General features: G+C 41.8%; 1 protein-coding gene across 2 annotated transcripts in view; it reads left to right on the forward strand.

Moving 5' to 3' along the window:
- The window catches only part of LOC121518739 (protein NLRC3-like), a 52941-nt gene extending 34691 nt beyond the window's left edge, over positions 1–18250 (forward strand). The window contains exons 6-13 of one of the 2 annotated variants that reach the window (XR_005992669.1): positions 4010–4085; positions 4720–4936; positions 5141–6920; positions 7001–7174; positions 7267–7434; positions 10055–11836; positions 15236–15282; positions 17568–17654. Coding sequence is in view for 1 of the 2 variants with exons in the window: in XM_041801286.1 (XP_041657220.1) it covers positions 4010–4085; positions 4720–4936; positions 5141–6920; positions 7001–7174; positions 7267–7434; positions 10055–10222; positions 15236–15282; positions 17568–18085 (3148 nt within the window). In the remaining variant the exon portion in view is untranslated. Of the gene's footprint in view, positions 1–4009; positions 4086–4719; positions 4937–5140; positions 6921–7000; positions 7175–7266; positions 7435–10054; positions 11837–15235; positions 15283–17567 lie in introns of both variants that reach the window. The other variant, XM_041801286.1, reaches the window with a different exon arrangement.
- The last annotated feature ends 3077 nt before the right edge of the window (positions 18251–21327 follow it).

Consider the following 21327-nt stretch of genomic DNA (forward strand, 5'->3'; position numbering starts at 1 on the left):
ACTTTTCCAGTCTCTTTTGTTATTGAGTTCCAAAATAGTTCTTAGCTGTTCCCGCAGACTTGCTTTAAACAAAATCAGTCTTTGAATCTATTAAATCTGAAATTTATTCAATAGGATTCAAATCCAAACTTTGACTCGGCCAATCCATCAGTTCCAGTACTCCAGTTTCCAGCTCATACAGACGGGGCAGGCTCAGGGCCGTGTCTTTATCCTAACAAGAAACAAAATTTATGCAGTGCGAGTCTGTATTGATCTTCTCCTCCGTGCTCCTGTCATTCTCCCTCATCGCTCCGTCATACACTGATGTCTGTCTGTCCGTATCATATCGGCCCTCTATGCTAAATTCAGACGCGTGATGGCTTGTTAACCACCCAACAGCTACGATATTAGTGAAGAGAAAATGCATCAGTTTATACATTTATCTTTAATCAGAAATAAGCACACACTGAGCACTTCATCCTCTCACTGACTGCTAACTCACTGCAGCCATGCGTGCGTAATTGGAAAGGATGAGGAGAACGGAGAAATAAGCTAGCAGATACTCGTTTTTAACGTCATCTAGCCTACGTGCCTTAATAAAAAACTTGGGATTAAAGCAGTGCTCCTCTTAACCATACCGACCACGTTTTGCTGATAAACTTTTTTGTTTTACTTCCCATTTAACTCCAATACTAGGAGGGTTAGAGAGAAAAGAAGGATCTGTTCGTTTACATTAGCTTTATAAACATCAGACCCCAGTGTGATAGTACAATATGGACCTAACTCTAACAGTGCTCACTGAATTTTTAATAATGTTAGACATGTTTTCCTATTACTGAGTATCAGTAAATAAGCATGGGCTGTCCAAACTATGGCCCGTGGGCCAACTGTGGCCCTTGGTCCTTTTGAATTGGCCTGCAAGAAATCCATCAAAAAAGCCCACATAAGAACATAAAACTTTACTCTATTTCTTACCTTGACTAGGAATGCACAATATTGGGGTCTCTACATTATGGGGATATTTACAAATTAAATTTAGCCGATCAGTATATAAATGCATAGACCTGACACTTCAGTCCTTGAAACACAGTTTAATGATGAACAAAGAAACATACTTCAGTCTCTAGAACACGTTAATGTTTAAGTAAATAGGATGAACACAGAAAAAGATCAACTGTCTGTTGGTCCTGCCAAAAGTTAAAAAATAATGAATTCAAAGAAAAAAATTACAGCAGCAAATAGCAGCATGAATGGAACTAATTTTCTCATCTGTCTGATCTTAAGGTCTGATTTCCAAATCACATTGTTATAATCATCCTCAACCACTAACACTTCTATAAAGTTAGTTAGTTTCCTGCAGGTTGCTTTTGTTTTGTGTCCAAATGTGGAAATGAACCGTCAGCGTCTCTCTTCTCTGTGACTGGCTGTTTGAGAGCTGTAATTTGGGCTGTTTTGGTTTTATTTTTCAACTACATTCACTTACCAAGCATATATTTTGTTTGCATTTTGGTTTTAGAGCTATAAAAAACATTTTATATTTTGTGCTGCAGGTTTTTTGTTCTGTGCTACAAGATTGTCAACCTCTGTAGCACAAGTGCTATGGGCAAAAAAAGTTAACGTACAGCCCTGGAAACTATAAAATATATGTTGAGTGTTTCAACGTCCTAAAAGAGTTGAACCTGGCTCAGACTTGTAAGAAACAAAGGAAAAAGAAAAACATGTTTCACAGAGAAGTCTTAAGAAACTATAGAAGAAGAGAGACTTAAGAAAAAAAAACATCACGAGAAGAGAGTAAGGAAAATACTCTGAAGAAAAACTAAAGGAAGACTAATCATGGGTTTTGACACCCTGGGTCTTAAACGAGAAGGAGGGGCGGATTCATTTGAGCCTTCCCCAAGGACATACAGAGAATCGAAATTGTGTTTCTCTCTTAACTGCGGTGTAATATATCAATTAAAAAAAAAGCCATCAACATAAAAGGTCCTAGTGGAGTAGTCCAGAGTTTGTGGGGGCAGGGGGCAGAGAGGGAAAGGGAGGAAGAGCTGGGGGGGAGTTCAGCATTCTAACAGCCTGATGGATGAAACTGTTTCTCAGTCTGTTGGTCCTCGCATGGAGACTCCATTGTTGACACAGGTTGAGTGATTACAGTGCTGAGTGGTCTGCGTGTGTTGTAGATGTCCTGGAGGGATGGGAGGAGGGCACCAATGATCCTTTCAGCTGGTCTAACTATGTGCCCAGGGTCTTGTGGCAGGATGCGGAGCAGCTTCCATACCACACAGTCATTTGGCTAGTAAGGATGCTCTGCGTGTCGCCACAGTAGAAAGAGCACATGATAGGTACTGGGCCTTTGGCTCTCCTCGGTTTACTGAGAAAATAAAGGCGCTGCTGGGCTTTCTTGGCCAGTGATGCAGTATTGGTGTTCCAGGAGAGGTCCTCTGTGATATGTACACCCAGGAACTCCACAGCAGCCCCGTTGGTGGTCAGTGGAGAATGCTGGGTGTTAGCTCTCCTGTAGTCCACAAAAATCTCTTTTGTCTTCTACACGTTGAGAGTGAGATTGTTGTTACTGCACGACATTGCCAGTTTGCTCACCTTGTCCCTGTAATTTGTCTCATTATTGTTGTTGATGAGACCCACCACTGTTGTATCAGCCACAAACTTGATGAAGGGGTTGGTGCTGTGTATTGGTGTTCAGTCGAGGTTCAATAAGGTGAAGAGGAGGGGGCTGAGCACACATCCTTTGGGGGAGCTCCTGTGTTCAGTGTAATGGTTCCGGATGTGTTGCTGCCTACCTGAACTGCCTGTGGTCCCCATGTCAGAAAGTCCAACAGCCAGTTACACAATGAGGTGTTGACCCCAGTCCATCTAGTTTCTGGACCAGCTGCTGAGGAATGATTGTGTTGAATGCTGAATTAAAGTCTATGAGCAACATCCTTACATAGAGTTGCAGGAAAAAGTATGTGAACCCTTTGGGATTTCTCGGATTTCTGCATAAATTGGTCATCAGATGTGTTCTGATCTTCATCAAAGTCACATACACAGTATGCTTAAACTAATACCGCACAAAAAAATGATATGTTTTCATGTTTTTATTGAACAAAACATGTAAACATTCACAGTGCAGGGTGGAAAAAGTATGTGAACCCCTAGGCTAATGACTTCTCCAAGAGCTAATTGGAGCCAGGAGTCAGCCAACCTGGAGTTCAATCAATGTGATGAGATTGGATGTGTTGGTTAAAGCTGCCCTGCCCTATTAAAAACACACCCCGGTTTTGAATTTGCTAGTCTTAAGAAGCATTGCCTGATGTGAACCGTGCCTCGCACAAAAGAGCTCTCAGAAGACCTACGATCAAGAATTGTTGACTTGCATGAAGCTGGAAAGGGTTACAAAAGTATCTACTCTCCCTAGGCGTGGTTGTCCTGTAAAAATGACTGCGAGAGCACAGCGCAGAATGCTCAATGAGGTGAAGAAGAATCCTAGAGTGTCAGCTAAAGACTTAAAGAAATCACTGGCACATGCTAACATTTGTGTTGACAAATCTACAATAAGTAAAACATTAAACAAGAATGGAGATAATAGGAGGACACCACGGAGGAAGCCACTGCTGTCCAAAAAAAACATGGCTGCACGTTTGAAGTTTACGAAAGAGCACCTGGGTGTTCCACAGCACTACTGGCAAAATATTCTGTGGACAGATGAAACCAAAATTGAGTTGTTTTGAAGGAACACACAATGCTATTTGTGGAGAAAAAAAGGCACAGCACACCAACATCAAAACCTCATTTCAACTGTGAAATATGGTGGAGGGGCCATCATGGTTTGGGGCTGCTTTGCTGCTTTGCCGGTGAAGGACCTCACCGAGGAACCCTCCAGAGACGGGAAAGGAATTGATCTCTTAAAATAAGCATACACAATACAATAGTAATTGTGTGTTTATCATTGAAACCTCCTACATTTATGCTGTGCAATTTTGTTGACTTCTCAAACTCTGTAATTAAAAGTCCTTAAACTGGATCTTTTTTTCTACAGAGGTCAGCTGGAAACATCAGAGTTCTTCAATGATCAGTCCAAGCAACATAAAACAGACCTGGACTTAATATTTATGGTGTGTACATCAAAATCTACATTGGTGCAATTACACTGCCTGGCAAAAAAAAAAAGTCACCACCAAAAAAAGGTCACACACTCTAATATTTCGTTGGACCGCCTTTAGTTTTGATTACAGCACATATTCACTGTGGCATATCTTCGATAAGCTTCTGCAATGTCACACGATTTATTTCCATCCAGTGTTGCATAAATTTTTCACCAAGATCTTGTATTGATGATGGGAGAGTCTGACCACTGCGCAAAGCCTTCTCCAGCACATCCCAAATATTCTCAATGGGGTTAAGGTCTGGACTCTGTGGTGGCCAATACAATTTGAGCCCGATGAATCCTGGCATTGTCATCTTGGAATATGCCCGTGCCATTAGGGTAGAAAAAATCCATTGTTTTAGAAATGAGAAGTTACTCATTGCATCAGCTGGGGTTACATAACTTGTTGCCAGCTGAAAGATAATCGCCCATGCAGTAACTATCCAATAGGAGGCTCGTACCTATTTGCTTAGTTAAATCCGGGTGGGGACTTTTTTTTGGGCCAGGTAGTGTATATCTAGATATCATGGTAAACAGTTTTTCAATCGGTCTGATCAAACCCAGGCTGTCCTCTAAACATTCAAATTCTCTTTGTGTTCCAGTTGCTGGAGGAGAACATTATCACCTTTGTGAAGAACGAACTGAAGAGATTTCAGAAGGCTCTGAGTCAGGATAACCCAGAATGTCACAGTGAGGATGAGGAGGTGTTGGTTGGTGAATATGAAGATCAGAGGAGCAGCAGAGAGGCTTTTCTGAAGATCACAGAGAACTTCCTGAGGAGAATAAAGCAGAACGAGTTGGCTGACCGTCTGTGGAACAGTAAGTTTTTCAAAGTCAAAAAGAAACCTGGATTTAAGATGATGGAAATATGAAGTGGAGGTTGACATTTCCAAACTCTGCTTTAATATTCTGCACACACCCACTGAAACTGTTGGTAGAAGAAGAACTGCATAGCCACTTTTGTTATATTGTAACTTTTTGCAGGATCAGCTCATTTACATTATTTGTTGTTTGTTCTTTCAGGAATTTCTGCTCCGGTATGCCAACATAAACTCAAGTCTAACCTGAAGGAGAAGTTCCAGTGTGTGTTTGAGGGGATTGCTAAAGCAGGAAACCCAACCCTTCTGAATCAGATCTACACAGAGCTCTACATCACAGAGGGAGGGACTGGAGAGGTCAACGATGAACATGAGGTCAGACAGATCGAAGCAACATCCTGGAAAGCACACAGACTGGAACCAGTCATCAGACAGGAGGATATCTTTAAATCTCCACCTGGAAGAGATGAACCAATCAGAACAGTGATGACGAAGGGCGTGGCTGGCATTGGGAAAACAGTCTTAACACAGAAGTTCACTCTGGACTGGGCTGAAGGCAAAGCCAACCAGGACATCCAGTTCACATTTCCATTGACTTTCAGAGAGCTGAATGTGCTGAAAGAGAAGAAGTTCAGCTTGGTGGAGCTTGTTCATTACTTCTTTCCTGAAACCAAAAAAGCAGGACTCTGCAGGTTTGAAGAATTCAAAGTCGTGTTCATCTTTGATGGTCTGGACGAGTGTCGACTTCCTCTGGACTTCCACAACAACCAGATCTTAACTGATGTTAAAAAGTCCACCTCAGTGGATGTGCTACTGACAAACCTCATCAGGGGGAACCTGCTTCCATCTGCTAGTCTCTGGATAACCACACGACCTGCAGCAGCCAATCAGATCCCTCCTGGGTGTGTTGATATGGTGACAGAGGTCAGAGGGTTTACTGACCCTCAGAAGGAGGAGTACTTCAGGAAGAGATTCAGAGATGAGGAGCAGGCTAGCAGAATCATCTCCCACATCAGGAGATCCAGAAGTCTCCACATCATGTGCCACATCCCGGTCTTCTGCTGGATCACTGCTACAGTTCTGGAGGATGTGCTGAAGACCAGAGAGGGAGGAGAGCTGCCCAAGACCCTGACTGAGATGTTCATCTACTACCTGGTGGTTCAGACCAAAGTGAAAAACATCAAATATGATGGAGGAGCTGAGACAGACCCACACTGGAGTCCAGAGAGCAGGAAGATGATCGAGTCTCTGGGTAAGCTGGCTTTTGAGCAGCTGCAGAAAGGAAACCTGATCTTCTATGAACCAGATCTGATGGAGTGTGGCATCGATATCAGAGCAGCCTCGGTGTACTCAGGAGTGTTCACACAGGTCTTCAGAGAGGAGAGAGGACTGTACCAGGACAAGGTGTTCTCCTTCATCCATCTGAGTGTTCATGAGTTTCTGGCTGCTCTTCATGTCCACCTGACCTTCATCAACTCTGGAGTCAATCTGATGGCAGAAGAACAAACACCATCCAGATCTACAACGACAGAGCTCTACCAGAGTGCTGTGGACCAGGCCTTACTGAGCCCAAACGGACACCTGGACTTGTTCCTCCGCTTCCTCCTGGGCCTGTCACTGACCAGCAATCAGAATCTCCTACGAGGTCTGCTGACACAAACTGGAAGTGACTCACAGACCAGAGAGAAAACAGTTCAGTATATCCAGACAAAGATCAGCGAGGATCTGTCGGCAGAGAAGAGCATCGACCTGTTCCACTGTCTGAATGAATTGAATGATCGTTCTCTAGTGGAGCAGATCCAACAGTCCCTGAGATCAGGACATCTCTCCACAGATAAACTGTCTCCTGCTCAGTGGTCAGCTCTGGCCTTTATCTTACTGTCATCAGAAAAAGATCTGGATGTGTTTGACCTGAAGAAATACTCCACTTCAGAGGAGGCTCTCCTGAGGCTGCTGCCAGTGGTCAAAGCCTCCAACAGAGCTCTGTAGGTGAACTCACAACTGCACTGATATAAGTAGTTTGTCTGTATTTAGAGAAATAAATGTCTTTCTACCTCCATTTCAGACTGAGTGGGTGTAACCTCTCAGAGAGAAGCTGTGGAGCTCTGTCCTCAGTGCTTAGCTCCCAGTCCTCCAGTCTCAGAGAGCTGGACCTGAGTAACAATGACTTACAGGATTCAGGAAATGAGCTACTTTGTGTTGGACTTATGGATCCACTTTCTACGTTTGAATCTCTCAGGTCAGGATGTCACATTTTTTATTAAGTATGTCAACTAATGTCATGTCATGTTTTTGTGAGTTATTTTTTCACTAACCAAAAGTTCTTAACAGACTGAGTGGGTGTAACCTCTCAGCGAGAAGCTGTGGAGCTCTATCCTCAGTCCTCAGCTCCTCCAGTCTCAGAGATCTGGACCTGAGTAACAACGACCTGCAAGATTCAGGAGTGATCCTGCTGTCTTCTGGACTAAATAGTCCACACTGCAGGCTGGACTCTCTCAGGTTAGTGTAACACTGACAACTGCAATAGTCTCCCAACTGTTAAGGTGTAGGAACCTGGTAAGAGCAGTGTTAATGTGTTAAATGAGGTAGAAACAATAAATGATTAAAAATGATTTTCATTGCAGGTTTGAAACTAAAGACTTCTCACAGGTGCAAAAAAAAACTTTGGACATTGTTCTTGCACTGAACTCTGTAGTGCAGGAGTGTCAAACTGTGGGCCTGGCTATTTGTTTTTGCTATATATATATATATATATATATATATACACACCCACCCACACACACACACACACACATGGGTTTATTAGCTACTTTTAGACAGGATTTACCTGCAAGCAATCTGAGAGAGAGAGAGAGAGAGAGAGAGAGAGAGCAAAGTGCAACTGTGCAGGGTGGTTTCATTCTTCATCTTAATCAATAAATAGATAAATAATTCAATAACAAATAGACAAAATAAATCCTTCTCCTCCAGTCTTAACGATCATGTACTCTCTATCAGCCTCTCTTCTTGACAGCGTGTTTGTAGAGCTAAGGGGGTTGAAGCAGCTGAGCTGCTGTTCTTCTGTTGTGCATCTTTTTTTACGATGTTCCTCTCTCCTCTAAAGAGGGTTCAATGTACCACATTTAGCTCATTTATTGCATCGTGTTGTGATCTTTCTTTGCTATATTATAGATAGGTCATGAAAAATGACTAAAAATTTTGTTTTTCAAACACCTAATTTAGTTAATATTGCAAATTGATATATATTTATATTTCTAAATGTCCATCTTTTTCCCTAATGTCTTGCTGGCTCCTGCTGGCTGCTGCTGGCAGGCCAGAAGTGGCCCCATGTCATAAGTTTGACACCCCCGCTCTCGTGACTGTTGACCAGCATGTTGTGGAGAGACTTTTTTTACTCATCTGCCCTGGTAAGGCACCAGGACCAGACTGTTTCTTTGGCTGTTTATTGAAATCCTGCAGTCGAGAAAGGATCTCAGCTTGTGTTATTTGTGAAATCTTTTTTGCCACAGTCCAGGAGTCTGAACCAGGGGCCAACATTCAAAAACATTTTCTTTTCTGTTTTGCAGGGTTTTTTTTTACAAATTACTCGTTTTTTACTTTTCAGTGCTTTCATCAGTCAGCACCAAACTACACATTCAGTCTAAATACATCCATTCGTCTGATCCTTTCTTTTTACAGCAGCCCCGTGTGGCAACAAGAATTTCAATCATATATGTTTTTCACCTAAAAAAACAAAAAAAACAATCATCCCTCGCTCTGCTTTCACCCTAGACAGATGATTTTTGGTGTGCATATGCATCATGAGCCACACTCATCACAGCCACATAAAAGCCTCTTGGCCAACAGACTACCCCAACAGTCAATCAGCTGAAATCTGATTTCATTCAAGTCTTGTGTGTACTGTATGATCAAGGTCTGCCCATCTACACATTGAAAGGTTTCAGGCCTCAACACTCACAACACTGGTCTTATTAAAAGATACCTTACTGCCATTGGCTATCAATTGGTTAACTTGCCACGTGGCACAGGAACGTTGCCTCATGCTGAAATGAAACATCTGATTTGCATCAAATTTTACATCTATTGCTCCACTTAAAATGAGGTGTAAACCTAAAAGTGAACCCTGGCTTAATGACAGAATTCATGTTGCCAGACAAGGGCGCTGGAGAGCTGAGAGAAAGTGGAAAAAAGACAAACTCCAAGCCTCTTTTGCAATGTTTCATGAGAGCCTAAACAGATATCAAAAAATTGGTAAACTACAGGGGTCACAGTATTTCTCTGGTGTGATTTCAAGTAGTTGTCACAACTCCCGTGTGCTTTTCATCAAAATCAATTCTGTTTTTAATGGCCCACAACCTGTGTGTCTTGATGCTTCTTCAGAAACATGAGACAAGTTTCTGAACTTTTGACACCATTAGGACAAAAATCTCTTTTCCTCTGCTTGAACCTTATGTCACTGTTACCTGTTCTGCTGTTTTTAACCAGTTTGAGCAAGTATCACTTTTTTCACTGAAAAAAGAAAATTGATCATCTTAAACCTGCAGTCTGCCCCACAAATATTGTCCCCCCAACCTTTTAAAAGATGGTTTTTGAGACAATTGTTTCCAACATTCAGGCAATTTTAAACATTTGCCTTAGCTCTGGTGCTTCCCCTTCTCATTTTAAACATACTTTGGTGCACCGACTTAAAAAACAAACTTGGGTACTTTGGTTTTCTCAAATTTTTGACCAATTTCTGAACATCCCCCCTCTAAAATCTTGGAGAAAGTTTTTTTTTTGGTCAGCAACAAACATTGTTAGACACAAACAGCATCCTTGAGTTGTTCCATTCTGGTTTTAAAGCACCACACAGCACTTAAATAACACTTTTAAAGGTTATTAATATTTTGAATTAAAATTTTAAATGGCTTTAAATGGATTTGGGAGATTCAGCTGTTTGTGTGCTTTTAGATCTTTCTGCAGCTTTGACACTGTGGATCACAAGATTTTAATTTCTCATCTTGAGCACTGGGTGGGGATAAAATGTACTGATGAGGTCTGTACAGTTCAAATTTAATGGGGTCCTTGCCCTCCATATGTATTACTGCTACAGTTTGTCTCTATTTCTTTGTGTTTGTAGTCTGTCTGGCTGTTTGGTCTCAGAAGAAGGCTGTTCTTCTCTGGCCTCGGCCATGATCTCATCCTGTCTGACAGAACTGGACCTGAGCTACAATCATCCAGGAGAACGAGGAGAGAGACTACTGTCAGCTCTACTGGAGGATCCACACTGCAGACTGAAGACACTGAGGTACAGACAGAAAGACACAGAGAGAAGGACTGGTACTAGGTACTACAGTTGACTCTACGCACTTCACCTATACAGGGGCTTTTATTTTGGTAGGATAGTGGATGGATAAAGTAGGAAACTGGGGAGAGAGAGTGGAGAATGACATAATGAAAAGGAGCCCACCCACCAACACTGTTAGGACAACAGCCTCTACACATGGGGCAGGTGGACAGAACCACTAGACTACCAGCGATGCCTAGTTGCTACTGCCTGTTGCAGTAGCAACTGGGGCATTAGGAGCAACTCTAGACTAGAGGCTGACTGTTTTTTCAGGAGTCCCACAGATCATGAGATTCTCATGGGGACGGGAATAAATTTCACAACTAATCATGTGATTAGGACAAGACGGGAACGAAAGTTGAAGGGAGCAGGGATCAGTATAATGTAGGGAAGTTTTATCTGCAAACACTGTTATTATATTAATTACAGGTACTATTTTCATCAACGTTGATGTTCGCTGATTTTTTGCAATTTTCATAGAGGTGGCCAGACTGAGACCAAAGCTCACACAGGGGTGACACAGAAACGGATATCTTTTTTTGCCCTATCTGTGACCTCTTCTCTGGCGGCGGGAAACAGAGCGTCCTCCAGTGCTTAATTTGTAAATCTTCAGGTCCCGGACCACAGACCGGGTGTTGTTCCAGTGGTAAGGGGGAAACAAAAATGTCACGGAATACATCAGAAACCGACAAACTGCCCTGTGCAAAAACAGGCCAAGAAGATCATGTGACTGCAAACAACCTATTAATCTAAATGATTAAAAAAGAATCAGCTGCAGAGAAGCACGTACAATCACCCATCCATGGAGAGCGTCTCTCTCACTCACTCTCTCTCTGAGTGGCAGCTGTCAGTCAAATCTGATGTGTTTCAACACCAAGGACAGCCAAAATCACCACCAGCTCATTTAGCCACTCTCAGCATAAACATAAACTGTCACTACACAAAAACCCACTTATTAAGTTGAAATCATTATTTATGAAATTGTACCTGCCACGTCATTAGTATTCAGTAGATATTATTCTGTTATTCAATCAGAGCTTGTCTGCAAAAACAAAACTTTTCCATCAGTTGACTGCCCGAGTAAACAAGTCTATGGTCCGATCATCTGTCTCTCATCTTAATGCCTTTTCATTCAAAGATTTGTGGACTGCTTCCACAGTTCACAGCACAAATGTCCACATTAGTAGCTGTGGGAGTAATGTTAATCATATACCAAAACAGACAGCAGAAAATCTGAAACCAAAGCCAGCTCACATGACAGAATTTACACTTTAGGTGTCACTGAATGATCTGCTGACAGCTTGTTTTTATCTCATAATAAAGCTCTAAATGCATCCAAAAATAATTACAGGCAGCGAAAATAAAGAGCTCATGTTAAGGCACGGCGGCCAATTAATAATTAAAACATTGTCTTACCTTAATATAGCAGTTATGTGACACTGTGACATGGATGAAACGGTGTCTGTTTCTCTCAGGGCTGTCCTGTTAATCCCACTTTGATCCAGGTACCCAGTGATAGCAGCCTGCTCACGGATGTTGCTAACTCTTTATCTCAGCTCTCATCTACCTGTACAGGTGACAGTAACTCAGTGTCTGTAGGTGCATCAGCTGTTGTTCCAGCGACTGCTGCTGATGACTTCTGAGTCACAGCTGTTTTTTATTTTTTACCTTCATAAATGTCTGTTTGTCCATTTTGTTAGCTGAAATTAACTCTCAATGCTAATGTTAACTTTGAAAATAGCGCTTGATTGTCTGTGATTGGTCAGTTGTTTACCTATATGATGCTTTTATGCACAAGTCAGGATGTGATAGGCTGATATGATGCTTTTTTGTTTAGCCTGCCTACCCATAGGCTGCAACATACAGTCACACACAGTTGGTACTCCTCTACACTAGAAAACTAACACGCAATGTTTTGTTTACACACACTAGCAGAAGCTTATTATGCACCCGCTGCCCCTGGAGGTGCTGGATCCAATCAAATAAGTGCAGGTCACGATCTGAGAGGTGCCGGATCTTGTTCTGGCGGGATCTGGCCCAAATTAAGCCCTGGCATCCTCCTCCTGTAGCGATCTTCACTCGGAGCACACACGCACAGCTTGTTCCTCTTCTGTAGTTGTGTTGGTGGTTGACATTCACATGTTGAGTGTATTACCGCCACCATCTGTTTGGGTGGATAACAATTTGTTTGAGGTGCGCTGTTGAAATGCGTCCATATGGGAATACATGCGTCCAAAAATGGTTCCGCATAAAAGTTGCCAGTAAAGCAGTGAGGGTGGCCAGGGGGGTGGCCAGAGATTCATCTATGGTGGCCTTGGCCACCATTGGCCACCCCCTGGCTCCACCCCTGGGCAGAAACCTGACCTGACTAAACATACATGACATGACTTAGAGCACACTTACACCACGCAGTCTGTACTTGTGCCATGCTAAAGTCACTTGACCCCCTCCCTGGTCCCCCTTTTTGGCCTTCACTCACACCACTCAACACACCCAGACCTGAACACAGTTATACTCCTGATCAAAATCTTTAGACCACTGGAAAAACTGCAAGAATTTACATTTTGCACTGTTGGATCTTAAGAAGGTTCTAAGTAGAGCTTCAAAATGCAAAAAGAAGAAATGGGAATGGGTGAGACAAAAAAAAAATGAGTAAGCAATTTATTGAAAACAACAATTAAACTGAAATAGGCTGTTCATCAGCTGATCAAGCATTTAAGATCACAGCTCAAAAAACCCAGAAAACCCCCTCAAAACAGAAATAAAAGTTTCAAAAAAGGACTCAGTGATGAGTAGCTCCACAGTTCTTGTTGATCACTTCAAAAAACTTGTTTTCGGTAAGTTTGATGCGAGTGTTTCCAGGAGGCTATTTGTAACGTTGCTCCAAGTGGTGAAGATGGCTTCACAAAGGGCATCTGTCTGGAATTGATGTCCATTTTTGTAAACTTCCCTTGCCACCCATCCCCAAATGTTCTCAATTGGATTTAGATCAGGGAAACGAGCAGGATGGTCCAAAAGAGTGATGCTATTCTCCTGGAAGAAGTCCTTTGTCAGGCAGGCATTGTGAACTGCAGTGTTGTCCTGGTGAAAAACCCAGTCATTACCACACAGACAAGGGCCCTCGGTCATGAGGGATGCCCGCTGCAACATCTCCACATTGCCAGCCGCCATTTGACACCCCTGCACAACCTGAAGCTCCATTGTTCCACTGAAGAAAAAAGCAGCCCAGATCATGATGACGCCCCCTCCACTGTGCCGCATAGAATACATCTCCAGTGGGATCTCCTTGTCCTGCCAGTAATGTTGGAAGCCATCAGGACCGTCAAGGTTACATTTTTTCACATCAGAGAATAAAACTTTCTTCCACCTTTCAGTGTCCCATGTTTGGTGCTCCCTTCCAAAGTCCAAATGGGCAAATTTGTGGGGTTGAACACGTTTTTAGTTTTTAAGCCCTTCCCTCACAGATGCTGTCTGATGGTTATTGGGCTGCAGTCGGCACCAGTAATGGCCTTAACTTGGGTCGAGGATCGTCCTGTGTCTTGACAGCCAATCGGATCCTCCGGTTCTGTGCCGGTGGAATTTTTTTTGGGTCTACCACTTGACTTTTTTGTTCCATAACCCTCAGGATCTTTGAAGAAATTCAAAATGACTGTCTTACTGAGTCCAACCTCAGCAGCAATGGCGAGTTGCTAAAGGCCTTGCTTATGCAGCTCAAAAATCCAACCACGTTCAAAGACAGAAAGCTTTTTAGCCTTTGCCATCAAGAGGTCATGACAGTGTAAATACCTGACAGAAAATGACATTGAATCCACATCTTTGGGCAGATTTTGGCTTCTCAAGGCTGTGGTCTTAAACTTTTGATCTGCTGATGAACAGACTATTTCAGTTTGTTGTTTTCAGTAAATTGCTTACACAAATTTGTTGTTTTTTTTTTCTTTTTTTTAATCTCATTCCAATTTCATCTTTTTGCATTTTGAAACCCTACTTAGAACCTTCTTAAGATCCAACTGTACAAATGCGAATTCTTGCAATTTTTCAACTGGTCTAAAGATTTTGATCAGGAGTGTATGTCAAGCACCAACGCCATCACATTAAGCATCCATGAATTTTCAAGTCTTGAAGAGTATTGTTGTTTAAGGCTGTAAAATAGCAACCGATTCATATGATATCTAACCTGACACCAGAGTTATGTCAACTGACCTGGGATCAGTGCGTTAACTATACAGTGTCCAAAGAGAAGAGAGAAAGGTTCCTTGTGGCAATACATCCCTCACCAGAAAGCCTTACCTGGAGCTTGATCAGCTCAGAGAGTTCCAGCCTTCTCCTGTTGAATGAAACTCCGACTTTTGAACCCATATGAATCCTAATATTGTTCTTCTGCATGTCCATATACTATCTGAGTCCCACTGACATCCCTGCATGGGCCATGAAGTGGACCACCTCTCTGCAGGATTTCGGAGCCCTTTAGTGCTGCTCTTCAAAAAAAAAAAAAAAGGAGATCTCTTGTGTTACAGGACAGCCTGTGTCTAGATTAGGATTTGGATCTCTCGGAAATGTGTGTTTGAGATGTTTTAATTTGTGAATATTGCAAATCAGTGTATTCTTAAACTATTCATCTTTTTCCAACCACCTCTCATATGTTAATTCACTTTCCTATGTTGGTGCTCCTTCATTTGCATTTGTGCCACTTCGTCCTTCTGTGTGTGGATTAACGCACGCTCACCTGTAAAAGGTACCAGATTTCATTCTCAAACTTGCCCTGGCATGGTACGGATTTCCTAGTGTGAGTGCGCCATTAATTAAGGCTATCAAACAGCAGTCAGATGTGATACTGCCACCATCTGGCTGTAGTCCTGCATAACAACCTGGTACCAGGGAAAAACTAAAGGGAAATGAAGTCATGAGGGGAGTTAAACTGTTTGAATCTATCCTGACCATCCCTGATGTCTAAACTGACTCTGTTTCTTCCTCCAGGCTGGACCATGGTGGACAGCACAGACTGAAACCAGGTCTAAAGAAGTGTGAGTGCCTGAATTTTTGATTTGTGAGAACACAATGATGAATTTGTCTCTTAAATGTGAACCAACAATGATTGAGGCTGTGTCTGACTCCATCTCTGTGTTTGGGTCTGAAAGTATGAACGTCCACATTCACAGTCACTGACATTCATCAACCTGAAACAGTTTTAGAGTTCTGAGGAGAGGGAAACACTATGGCTCAGTCCCTCAGAGGTTGGATTAGACTTTTTAACTCATTTTGATGGACAGGGTACTGTTTTACAATCTGTCATTTTATTTTCTTTCTTTAATATTGATAATATAAAGTAATGAAAGTTAATCGAATTAAAAACATTCAGTTTATAAAGCACCCTTTCACTAATAATAATCTATCTAAAGAGCAGTCTTTGAGGTTCTGCATTTTGGGGGGTAAGGAGAGAAAAGATGAACACAGCAACACAGTATTTACTCCTCGTCAGTTTTTAAACAGTGACAACGGAGAACAATCCCTGTCCTCAAACTAGTAAATATGAACTCTTCCATTTTAGAAATCATTTACTTTTTGAGAATATTTTAAGCATACAATGTAGTAGTTTAAAGACCATAGCTGATTCACCAGATGTTAAAAGGCTGCACTCTAGAGTCCTGCATGTTTCTGCCTGCTCATCAGGATTTCTGACCATTACAGCACGCGTTTAAGACACATGTCAAAAGACATCTGCACAACTTTAGTCCATTCTAGTCTAACAGACACTGCTACAGTTTAATGAATTATAATAATGAAATAAGAAGGGACATCTGGATGTGACGATCACATCCTCCTCATCATGAACAACGACTCTGTCTTTACATGGAGCAGCTTACAGCCTCCCACCTGTTTAACTCCTATGTTAATGATATTCATGAAAAAGTCATTAAACAGACTTTATTTAGGCTAAGCATCATCTGTGTAATGCTCAGCCTCTGTGTGATTATCTGTAGCAGCCGCACACAGAGGAGCCCAAAAATCATAAACCATCTATTTCTTCAATCTGAAACTAAAGCCTCCATTTATGAGACCGTGTCTACAGTTTGGGAAGCGTGCTCACCACTCAAAAAGTTTATAGCCACCGGTTTCACCACCATGGCAGCTGTAGTCCTCTGTGAGCGACGCAGTCGAACACCTCCTGACCAGTCTCTCAGCACCGTCAGCAGTGATAGTGATGTGAGTTTGATAATCTATGGTGTTCAAGTCAGTGATGGAGCCCACAGGCTACCAGAGAAATAATTGTTTAATAGGTAAAATGTTGGAGATGTATCATGTGTTTGTTAGCAGCTACTGGATGCTGTGCTTTTCCCTTGAAAAATTAGATTCATCAATCCATCAGTTTTATTCTCAGCTGGTGTGTCACTGAGTGGGGAAAATCTGGTTGAAATGTGAAGCGTTTGGTGGCAATCCAACTGGGTCTCAGCTGGTCCTGGAAGGGGATGAGAGCAGAGAATAAAGGTTTGGATTCAGTGGCATAGAGTCACGTTCCCAAAAGCGTCACCCTGTCCTCCAGACCTCCAAATAATCTACATTATATACTAGTACACACACTGTTATCGGTGAAGGAGGACAAGTAAACGTGAACATCTGGAGCAGGAGAGGCAAACACAGAAGCAGAGGCCAAGCTAGACTAAGTTGTGGTAGAAGAGGACAGGGAGGCTAAGAGAAAAGCAGCTAAACCACGAGGGTGTTTGTTGATAAGTATATGTCCGTGTAAACACACAACTATGAAACAGTAGTGATGAGAAGTAGAAAGAGCAGAAAAATTTACTGTAGCATGATAAATACTTAGGAAAACACAGCGTCTTCTTCTGCTTCTTCGGGTGTGGTATGGTGGTTGGCAAGGGGAAACTCAGCAAAAGAGCAACCTCAGTAAGAGGAAGTGATGCAATACGCTAACTGTACATCAGCACGTCAGCTGTATGGTGGATGGGGACCAACATGAAGCTTAAAACCCACAATTTTGTACTTTTATACAAAATCTATACATATCTATGATGTCAGGGTTCCAGTCTCGAACCAATATACCAAGTATGACAATTGGAGCAACAGGGATGTTTGCAAGTCCAGACATACAGACAACTCTCCAATTATAGTAAAAATTTTCAGTTACAGCGACCTCTGCAGTCCCAATGTCCCATGTTCAGTATTTAGGATCATAAATCCTGTTGTGTTTGGTGAACACTGAGGACAGCAGAGCAGGTATAAAATGTTAATTTGACTCTGTCAGTAACCTTGTTTAGGAATGATCAGCTGTGTTATGTCTCATTCTCTCCATCAGACGCCTGTGAGCTGGAAGTGGACACAAACACAGTGAACAGAAAACTCAAACTGTCTTACAACAACAGGAAGGTGACACATGTGGAGGAGGATCAGTCATATCCTGATCATCCAGACAGATTTGACTGGGATCAGCTGCTGTGTCAAACTGGTCTGACTGGTCGCTGTTACTGGGAGGTCGAGTGGAGAGGACGGGTTCATGTATCAGTGAGTTACAGAGGAATCAGACGGAGCGGAAACAAGAATGAGTGTTGGTTTGGATGGAATGATCAGTCCTGGAGTCTGATCTGCTCTGATCGTGGTTACTCTGTTTTTCACAAAAACAGACAAACAAAAATCTCCTCCTCCTCTTCATCCTCTGGTAGAGTAGGGGTGTATCTGGACCATCCTGCTGGCTCTCTGTCCTTCTACAGAGTCTCCTCTGACAGACTGATCCACCTCCACACCTTCAACACTACATTCACTGAACTGCTCTATCCTGGGTTTTGGTTATGTTCAGGTTCCTCAGTGGCTCTGTAGCTCAGACTCTGCTGTCTAAAAATCAAAGCTTTGTCAGACTACACACTAAATGATTTATCATCTCTGACTACTGCACAGCAGTAACATGTTCATTTAGTCATTAGGTAACTGGTACCACTTATGATCTTGTGTGTTGGTGGAAGAATAAATGCCCAGGATATGGAAGTGATTTTTTTCAGGTACAGCACATCACACTAACCTTCTCCCTTGTTTAGCCCCTCACAGCGCTTTTTTCTTGACGGCCAAGCTGTTAACATTAGTCAACAGAAAAGTTGGAACCTAAGTGTGGATCTATGGAATTGGAATGGATACTCTGGATTGTTTGGAGGACGATTGAAGACACTCGTATATGGACAAATGATAAGCATGTGTACATAAATGTATTAAAAATACAACTGGATGAAATGGAGTCTCAGATTTCAAAACTCTCTGTGCAAAAACGGAAACCTATGTCACACCGTGAAATCAACCCCAGCTACTACAGTCATGGACGAAAATGTTGGCACCCCTGGAATGTTTCCAGAAAATACACCATTTCTCCCAGAAATTGTTGCAGTTACAAATGTTTTTGGCATACACGTTTACTGCCTTTATGTGCGTTAGAGCAAGAGAATGAATTTACTTGTACATGGATTTTTTAATGTTTTTGAAACATCTCAAGCTGAGCTTCAATTGAAATAAAAAGGTTTTTAAAACCATATCTTAGCCTCTGGTTGGACTTTTTCACTAGAACCGTTGAAGTACCCTTAAACACTCTCAGAGTTCTAAATTGTTCCCATTTCTTGTTGGATTGTTTAGGTTTTTCTTCGAACCACGCAAGGCCCCTGTAGGCGAGTCCCAAGAATCAACACGGCTTTCTTACTCTTCTTTTCTAAAATTCAGTGGCACATTTACACACATTCAAGGGGGGACTGGTTAGGTAAGTAGAGATATATTAAGCTCTGAGTTCTCGCAGCCTGTGAGTGGCAGGAAACCACCCCTTACACTACATTATGTACGAGTAGGTAAGGAGCTGCGGATTGAAGTCAGACAGGATTAAAGCATTCCTTGTAACTGTCAATGCTCAGCTTTTTGTCCTGATGCTCATATCAGCCCCTCAGAGGTATTGATAGTGGTGAGACTATTCTTGGACAGTTGGATGTCACAGTCAACAGGATCTCTGTTGCTAGTTTGGAGGACCTGTGGAAGCAGTATTTAAAGTTGGAATTCTCTGAATGCCATCTGGATAAAAAAAAGAATGATTCTCAGGAGAGGATAAGAGGAAGTTTTCCAAGGATGATGTATTTCATGCTGATTACACAGCCTTCATGAACAATCTTATCTCCAAGTATTATGCTGAGGAGGTGCCAGCTGATAATCTGCAATGCATAGATTGTTTTGTATGATGTATAAACCACCATTGTGTATCACCCAACAAAGAAAAAAGATTCGGGTTGTGTTAAACTGTGCTGCAATGTTTCAAGGAACATCTTAAAATGCACAACTACTGAAATGACCAGACATTACCAGCTTGCTTGCTTGTTTGTTTGTTTGTTTGTTTGTTTGTTTGTTTTGGGGGGTTAAATGAGAGAAGATTAAACGTCAACTCATGATTTAGGCCTTGTCCACACAGAGATGAAAACGATATATTGCCGATTCGTTTTGGAAAAGTTTTATATAAAATAAAGTTATTATTATTATAAAGACGGGATCATTTCAGGAAATATCCGCATAAACACGGAACCACTGAAACGACTGAAAACACTGTAGTACATATGCTAAGCCTATATGTGGTGCTGTAACGCTGCCCTGGAAATGCACCAGTTTGTCTTGTGAAAGTGACACTTGAGCTGATAATACTGTGGTTGGTGTGTAAAATGGAGATGCACTCGAGCGTGGGGTGGTGATTATTATTGGCATTCATTGATAATTACCTGGCACTGAGAATAAAAAGCCAGCCTTGAGGCCAAAAGCAACTTTATTGTACTTCATTATTTCTCCCCGCTGATGTGAAAGGATCCTCCTGTGACCTGATGGCGCATTGTAGCTTCATCTCCTTGGAAAGGACAGGTGAATTGTTACAAGTTTTATTCACGGAGAAGATCCTCCATCAACAATATACCTCAGCGGAAGCCTGTCAGCTCAAGAGAAGCGCATGTCCAGAACGTTATTTTGTCATCACTCTGATTGGCCCAACATTAATGTGACAGACGGAACGTTCCTTCAATCACCTTCACAAAATTTTTAGAAAAGTCCTGCCCTTTCCAAACGCTTTCTATGGGAGCTTTCCCAGATGAATGTGAGATACATCCATGAAATGGACATACAGCCTACGTGGTGTGTCAGGTTAATCCTGTCTATAGGTTGTGGAATCCTTGTTTGGTGGAGTAGGCAGAGCTACTCCTCTCCCCTGTTCCGCATTGCAACAGGCATCCCAAATAGTTTTGGTCTGCCATAAACTAGGTTTTAACCCAGCCTAATCCTCAAGATGTAGAAAAAGGTAATCATTATTATTTAAATCCTTGGAGGATCACTGATAATTTCAAAATAAAGTTTAAATAATGAAAAAAAATGATATTAATTATTGGTGCTGTTGTACATTTGTCAGTACATTCTTGTGCTGAGATATTTATTTGATAAAAAAAAATATGTGATTGGGTAATATTTTCATATAAAAATGTTGTATGGATGGACAGAAATTTGAAATATTTACACCAATGACAGACTTCAACAGCAGATTGGCACTGAGAAAAAAATAAACTTAATACCAGCTGCACTTATATTTTACCTGGCTCGATTTGTGGCATTATTTTCCTTCATCAGTGAAATCACTTTTACAACTGGATTGTCAACAACTCCTAAGACGAGAGAAAACAATTGCACCAAAAAGGTTATGTGATGCTCATACATTTATGAGTTATGCACTGTTACATTGCAGGTGCACAGACACTGATGTGAAATTCACATAAGAAACAATAAGAAAAAGTCAGAGTCAGAGCTCGTGCAATAAAAAACTGCTAATGGAAACACCTGAATTTCGAAAAACCTGTCAAATATTGCTGAAAAATTTTACGCTGTCATGAGAAGGTTTTTCAGATGTTTTGATATAAAAATATTGCAAAAGTGCAATGGAAACACTTTTTCTGTGTTTACACGTCACAGGATCTATCGTATAGTGTCACATGACCTGTTCATTCTGAGACAACATGGTGTGGTACATGAAGACAGATGGGGAGGCTGATAGTTTTTTTAATGTCATACTT

Source organism: Cheilinus undulatus, linkage group 12, assembly GCF_018320785.1.
Source record: "Cheilinus undulatus linkage group 12, ASM1832078v1, whole genome shotgun sequence".
Lineage (NCBI taxonomy): Eukaryota > Metazoa > Chordata > Actinopteri > Labriformes > Labridae > Cheilinus > Cheilinus undulatus.